Source organism: Malania oleifera, chromosome 5 (genome assembly GCF_029873635.1).
Source record: "Malania oleifera isolate guangnan ecotype guangnan chromosome 5, ASM2987363v1, whole genome shotgun sequence".
In the NCBI taxonomy this organism is placed as follows: Eukaryota; Viridiplantae; Streptophyta; class Magnoliopsida; order Santalales; family Ximeniaceae; genus Malania; species Malania oleifera.
In genome coordinates this window covers 21,767,701-21,775,898 of record NC_080421.1, presented here as the reverse complement: position 1 = coordinate 21,775,898, position 8,198 = coordinate 21,767,701, and the positions used below count along the sequence as shown (strand labels likewise).

The window sequence follows — 8,198 nt, the reverse complement described above, 5'->3', positions numbered from 1 at the left end:
AGAAGGGGGCCAAATATTTTTTATAATAATATCAATCAGTTTCCTTTCATTGGTTTTTTTTTAAAAGCTTTTTAAAGTCACATAAGAACCCGAATAAAACCTAAAGATTAAGGAAAATAATTATTAAACGAGTAAAATTAAAATTTATTTATTAATTTAACATATATAGGTAGAGATTCTGTGCTATGCATGAATATGACTTCATCAGTGGATTTTGAACAATGCACGAGATTTAACTAATGTTGCCAAAATTACCAATTAAAATTTTTAGAAAGAAAGAATATTGCGAATCTCACCCACCAATACAATCACTATAATTAAGGAACTAACATTTCTCACCAGGAACACTCCCGGCTTACCAAGCATCGCACCTACCACCCAAAAGAAAAAAAAAAAAAGTACCAGGCATGGCATTGGTCGAATTACGTGTGGTGATCTAATACTAAAATCAAGCGTAGTGTACCTCTGCGTGCACATGCACGAAGGTGCGGTCGCTCACACCCAATAACTACCCCCTGCCTAGATCAGGTCATAAACCCTAACACCCCCGCTAGAGTCCCATGCCGATTCAAATCTCAACTCTTCCTTGTTCTGTTTCCCAGCAGAAAAGAAAACCCATTACGGATCAAACGTAGGTGCCCATGTCTGTGTGCGCGAGAGAGAAAAAGATTGTGAGTTCGTTCACAGTCTCCGCGGAGGGAGCAGTAATGGAGGCGAGTCCGTTTTGTTCTCTGCCGAAGGAAATCAACCATGAAATCCTATGTAGGCTCGACGTGAAATCTCTCGCAACGCTAAAGCTCGTGTCCAAATACTGGAACTGCTTCCTATCCGATCCTTCATTCTTGCGATTCTTCTCCCAGAGAAGGCCCTGCATCACCGGTTTCTTCTACCGCAGCAGCGCCATGTATGATGAAAAGATCCGGTATGCATCAATCGACGACAAGGAAGAACCCGTATCCGACCCGTCTTCGCCTCTAGGGTTCCTCGATTATCCAGCGGTTCTCCACAATTCCTGCAATGGTCTTCTGCACTGGTTCTCCGCTTGGAATATCCAATTCATATCGAATCCATTAACGCATAAGTCCGTATTTCTCCCGTGGCCGTTCGCTTGGGACGAGTTCTTCGCGTGCGGGATCGCTTTCGATCCGACGCAATCTGATCATTTTCATGTTGTGGTTATCACGATTCAATCTGGATTCCCACCACTCAAACTGAGCTCTAGAGCTTTCTCCTCCGAGACCTTCCGCTGGAGCGAAAACGCAACATCCCTCGCGATTCGCGGACAGATTGGCACCCCGTTCCGTCGCGAAGCAGGGATCTTCTTGAACGGCTCGATTCACTGGGAATTGAAGAGCACCGCGATTCTCGTCTATGACGTGAAGGAGAAAGCCGGGAGAATTGTAGAATCGCCACTGACGAATTCGCCGTTGATGGAGGTTTTCGGCGGGGTAAGAGGGTTTTCCGAACCGGCATGTTTGGGGGAATTCTTCGGAGAACTTCACTACAGCCGCGTTCTTGGGACGGCACTGAGAGTTTGGGTGAAAACCCAAATCCTTTCGTCCAACTCAGGCATCTGGGTTCAGCGGCTTCTGATCGATCTCTCCCCGGTGATCCTCAGAGACCCTAACATCAGAATTGGTGAATCGGAAGCGCTTGCTTTTCTTCCTGATTGCCGGGGAGTTTTACTGGGAGCGACTGGGAAGATTTATGCATACCGGTTTGACGAGGGCGAGGTTAGGGATGTGTGTATTGTGGAGAGAAACGGAGGGGATTGTGTTCTTCCGAGGATGTTCTTTCCCTTTGTGCACAGCTTGGGATTGTTCAATCGTTCTCCAATGGGGAACACAGAGGTAAGGGTCTTCTGTTGAATCCTCGCCATTGTTGTCGAAGACCCATCTGCAGGGAAAATTGATTTGTTTGCATGATTGCTCACAGTTTGTTCATCTTTTCAATCTGGGAGATTCTAAAATTTTCAAATAATATCGAGTTTGCAGTGTTTTTTTCATTAATCTTGGGATTGAAAATCAGATTTCAGGTTCAGAGAGAAGCAATTGGGGGAGGATTCGTCTGTGCTGGAACCTGCGGAGATTACTAGGTAGGTCTCGGCACAGGATTCACAACATGGAACCGTAGGCTTTGACTATGGAATTTCACAGATCAAAACAACATGATTGCTCCCAATTTACCAAAGACTTCACGTTGTAATCCTTTAGAAGCAGAATACTTCATTTAAATTAAATGGTCCACTTATGGTTATTAAGTACTAAATAATCGACTGTGTTTATTGCTCTGTAAAACGTCCCTTTTGGGCCTTCTGGATAAGTCGAGCGTCGGGATCTCAGCAAATACCGAAAGAATGTTTGTGTACAAGTTGATTTAACTTAAAAAAACAGAGTTGGCAGTGTAGACATTAAAATACATATACATATGTATACATACTACAATTAATTAATTTGATTGGTCAAAATTAAATAAATTTAAGACTAATTATTTTAATGCTCTCATCCAATTTTAGTTTTGGCCTATAAATACATTTTGTGACATTTCTCCAGGGGTCTCAAAAAAAAAAAAAAAAAAAAAAATCAAGAAAGAAAAGATTGAAGGCACACATCAACATGTCTTCACTTTTGGACAATTTTTGTAGTAAAAAAATATCAACAAACTTTGGATTGTATTTGGTCAGTTCTTTCCTAATTTAAACATTCACTCATGATTAAACTTGTGCCCACGAAAATTCGATACGAATTCATCTTTTGACATAATTAAATTTGTAAACCAAAAGACTCTCACTGCTTAATTTAGAGATACGTTTCTTGAATCCTTGAATTAGCAAATTCATTTCCAAGGAGATTGAATCAAGGGAATTTCTTATTTTTCATTGTAAAAAATTCATAGAGATTGTACTCAATATTTCAAAATCAAATATTTTTATCTTAATTTCAAAACGCAAATTGTGTAATTATAAATTTTTGGCACGCCCATTGGGACAACTTTGTCTCTCATTTCTTTCTTCACTATAAATTTTTCAAATCCGCTTCCTCATATTTAATGACTAGTAAAGAATCACATCAACAAGAATGTTGCTATTACCTCCGTAGCTTTGGATTTGTAGGTGATGATTTCAACATCTCTAATAACTTAACTTTTGTGGGTTCGCTCACTTGTAGCAAAGTAAGGGTTCTTGGATTGTAAGGTCCTTAACAAGTTCAGGAGACCAAGCCAAGACATATAATAATGCTTGATTTTCTTGCTAAAAAAATGTCGAACTTGAAGGTTTCTCCACCCTCTGAACAATCTAGGAGTGGGAGCAGATCATCAATCCATATGTTGAAAGAGTCCTCCTCTAACAACATTCAATTTGGATAATTTCTCGGAAGCCTTGTGAAAGAGATATATCCTACAGAGCATCCCCTCATTTGCTAACATCATGTTTGTCATGGTGACAACTATGATTACTGTAGAAGAGAAGATTGCAAAAATGAAGAAAAAGATCTCACTCCTTACTAAAATGATTGAAGACAAAGATCTTCAAATTGCCTTACTTATGTACAAGATGGAGGCACAAAATGGCGAGGCAAGCAAAGATCCAGAATTTCCTCTTAGTTTCACTCTCGACAACGTTGTTAATAATAATAAAAAAAAAAAAAAAAAGAGAAGGAAATCCCAAAGGCTTTTCAAGAGACTTATTTTGCTTCGATTGCCTCATTATTTGTCTAACAACTATAAAACATGATAACAAATACAATATGACAGTCCATATCAAAGTTCCTTATGTATTCAAAGTCTTACACAAAACGTATTGATAACATGAGAATGTCTAATGGATATTGTCGCAACGCCTTGGAGAAGGAATCCGAAATGGTGAGGAATAGTAAAATTATAAGTTCGATGGAGTTGCCACTAATATGTTATTTACCTAGGTGTTGTTAGTTCACCTAATTACTACTCATTGATTAGTCTCTAGACTAATCATAATGTCAAGGAACCATAGTCTTGGTCCACTTTTACCATAGTTGAGATTAGGAGTTCAGTTATGTGAGGGGAAAATACCAGCGCCCTTTACACACCCATTCTAAAAATGATACCAAATTAACTTTGAATTATCCCTAAATTGAATCTAATGGTCTTTAATTAACTTCTTGAAAAAATAAATAAATATTTAAAATTTTTTAAAAATATGAAATAACGTGTGATTTAGAAATGTCTGATAAAACTTCCAAAGGAGGGGATCTTATTAGATAAATACCTTTTAGAACTAATTTAGTTGAGGTCGGAAATACTTTTTTACCCTTTATTTAATCATTGGGATGCACACACACAAAAATAAAATATATACAAATAGTAAATTCATCAAATTTGATTTAAAAAAAAAAAAAAGTCTTTAAACATTTCCAAATTTTTCCAAAATTTTTTGAAAAATTCCCAACATTTTTCTAAAATTTTTAAAGATTTTTAAAGACTTTTTCTTCATTTTTTGTATTTTTGTTTTCCCATTTTTTTTGTTATCTAAGTCAAAATAACTTAAATAATTTTTTTTTTCTCTTTCATTTTTTTTTACTATTTTTTATTAATTTTTTAAAATTAAAAATTAATTTTAAAATTAAATAAATATAACCAGCAATTTAGAAAAGTCAAACTAGTTCAAGCGGTCTGAATCAGGTTTGGCCCTATTGGGATGAGTGGCCACGTGTTAGCTAGTAGTGGAGACATGTGACGACCCGATTTTTCTAGCATTTTTTTTTTTCAATACAAACATAAACAATAATAATCAATCATCTAACAAACATCTTTGATACCATATATCAACATAACCCGACCCCAAGTGGGGTATTGAGAAATCTATCCATTAAAACATACTATCCATGCAGCGGAATACATAAAGTGTCTGAGTCCCATATACAATACTAGAGTGCTATAACCTCCACACATATACATATACATCCCTAGAAATCCATGAAATACTCTACGGCAATACATAACATATCCCCAATTCTAAAACACTTATCCTAAATACTAGGGTACTATATCTCCCCTATCTCGGAGCTCGCTCCACTTGCCTATCCTGATTTCCTGAAATATTTAAATTCTGGGTGAGACACCTCTCAGTATAACAGAATAAATTATTGATAGTGTGTGGCAACATGAGTTTTGTTATATCATAACACATTCATTTAAATAATTATATCAACTGAGAAAAACATATAGATATGTACTCATAATCTTATTTATATATAAATCATAGTTTCATAAACTTTCATATCATTTCTCATAATCATATATCAACATGTTTTCATAAGCTTTCATTTCTCACAATCATATTCCAGCTTATGAGTAGTCACCAATATATAACACAACACGTCTGTAACTCATGACTGTTCATTTTTCATTTCATTTCATTTCTTAAATTCATATTCTAACCCATGAGTATCCACTATCATATAGCATAACACGTCTGTAACTCACATACAATTATTGCGTCTGTAATGAGGAACCATTCTAAGGATATTCACGTCACATCGTCATGTATTCACCCCACATAACCGGGTTGTGCGACCTGTAGGCGGGACCTAACCATGGTTGGCCTATTAGGTTAGATCAAAACTAAACGCGTCTGTAGTACGATTAGCCTACCCAATCTTGGTCTAGACCCTAGGGAGTAACTCTACTCTTTATAGGACCAATTGACTGTCTTGCCACACTCTATACAAGGCGTGTAGTTACACTAACACATATACTAACAATGGTATCGTGCTCTCTGTATATCTCTGGTCCATCAAGGTTCTCATTTACACATTTTTATATTCATTTTTCATCACATCTGTATATCTCATCATATCTGTATAATTCTCATCATAACTGTATATATCTCGTCTTATCATTTTTGTATAAAACATCTCTGTGTATATCACATATCATCATTTCTATATAAACACATACGTGTATATTACGTATCATCATTTTGGTATAAAACATATCTATATTTGTCATATCATCATTTCAGTATAAAAACATATATGTGTATAAATCTCATATCATCATATCTATATAAAACATATCTAGGTTTCTCATATCTTCATAGCTATATAAAATATATCAGTATATCTCATATGATCATATCTGTATAAAAACATATCTGTATATCTCATAACTTCATTACTGTATAAAATCATATCTGTGTTTCTCATACATCATTTCTCAGTGCAAATCATATATTTCAATATCAATCACATTCCTAGTATAAGACTATTATTTCATATTTCTCATGCCACACAATTTTAGACTGATAATCATAATATAATAATCACAGGAAAAATATCCATATCATAGTTTTCCAAAATCATATATAGTATTCTCATTTTCATATACTTTAAATTAACCAATTAATTTTTTAAAAATATCTATTATAATTTATTTTCCTTACCTGCTTATTGAGAGGGTTCCTGCTAAGATCTCTAAACCAACACCCACGGAGTTCGGAGCTCAAAATCCTGAAATCATATTTTCCCAATTTAATCAGCTTATCTCCATAATTACAATTATCTTAATATTCCTAAGCTCACACGCTCCCGTTAACCGATTAAATTATAAAGAAAACGCGGGTATGATCCACTTTCCATATTTAAATTTAATTTCTAACATACTTAAAAACACCAATATGATTAAATTCTCGCAGTAAATATTTTGGCTACATCCCCAAAATATTTCACATTTTTCACTATACATACATACATACATACATATATATATATATATATATATATATATATATGCCCATCATATTATTTTTTCAAATTAATTCAATCAATTTAATTTTTTTACTACTATTCATTTTATTTGTTTAATTAATTAATTATTTAATTTAATATAATAATATTTTTTGTAGGTCGTTACATTCTCCCCTCCTTATAAAAATTTCGTCCTTCAAATTTGCTTACCTATTCTTATCACAATCTTCTCTACGAATCACTGAGATATTTATCTGACTCTAGAAAGAGACGACGGCTACCCACATAGTGGCCCCGTCCCAAATTTATTAACAACCCTCACTTGTGGCGTATCTCCAATTCTAATTCACATGAGGCTTCCTTGATTGCATGATTTCCCCAAAGTACCTTTACCAACGAAATTTTCTTAGTATGAAATTCTTGCTCTTTCCAATCTAAGATCTGCACTGACAATTTCACAAAGTCTAACTATCTCCTGAATATACAACTCTATCAACCGATTCATGGAGTAGTTAGTCCTAACTAGGAGGAAGTGAGTAGTCTTTGTCAGTTGGTCTACTACTACCCAAATAACATTTTGTCCATGCAGTGTTGGTGGCATCCCTGTGACGAAGTCCATGGAAATGTGCTCCTACCTCCATTCGAAAATGTGAAGTGGTTGCAACGATACTGTTGATCTTTGATGCTCAGCCTTTATCTACAACACTGCTCCACATACCAGGCAACATCTCTCTTCATATTACTCCACCAGTAGGATTTCCTCAGATCCCTATACATTTTAGTGCTTCCTGGGTGCACTGTATAGAGGGAACGGTGTGCCTCATCCAAAATAGTTCTTTTAATCTCAGCATCATTAGGTATACATAATCTAGTACGAAATCTCAAAACTCCATCATCTGAGATATTAAAATCTACTCTCTGTCCAATCTGCACTTTATTCCTAATCTTTACCAATTCTGCATCTTTTATCTGAGCAGTCTTAATCCTTTCTAATAATGTGGGCTGAAGTACCCGATTAGCAATAAACGCCTGGTGATTTCCCTATACTAGTTCCACACCAAGTCTTTAAAATCCATCCTGATCTGGTGCTAAGCTACCACTGCTAATACTGAGGCACTCCCTGACTTTCGGCTCAAGGCATCGGCAACTACATTTGTCACGACGTGCTCATTTTTTCGTATTTTTTTATAATAATAATAATATTAATTGCACATTTCCCATATTCCAATTCAGTAGGTCACAATCCACCTGGACCCGTGGGTACCAGGGATATATCAGAACATACAGCAGAAGCCCTAGCAGCAGAAAGCATATAATCATATACATCTCATCATAACATGCGTTACAACACCAGAGTTACTACAATCATTGTATCTCAGTATATACATCCCAAAAATCATATCTAAGGACATTCCTTGCAAAATCTAACTGTTCCTACAAAAACTTACCCTTCAAAAAGGGCAGATAAACAAT

The 8,198-nt window shown here is 35.5% G+C and overlaps 1 protein-coding gene across 1 annotated transcript; it reads left to right on the top strand.

The window, feature by feature from the left end:
* The first annotated feature begins 485 nt into the window (after positions 1-485).
* LOC131155594 (putative F-box/kelch-repeat protein At3g17570) lies at positions 486-2,346 on the top strand. Its single transcript, XM_058108835.1, has 2 exons — positions 486-1,850; positions 2,029-2,346. Exons 1-2 carry the CDS (start codon positions 642-644, stop codon positions 2,131-2,133), a joined length of 1,314 nt encoding a protein of 437 aa, XP_057964818.1. The 5' UTR covers positions 486-641; the 3' UTR covers positions 2,134-2,346.
* The last annotated feature ends 5,852 nt before the right edge of the window (positions 2,347-8,198 follow it).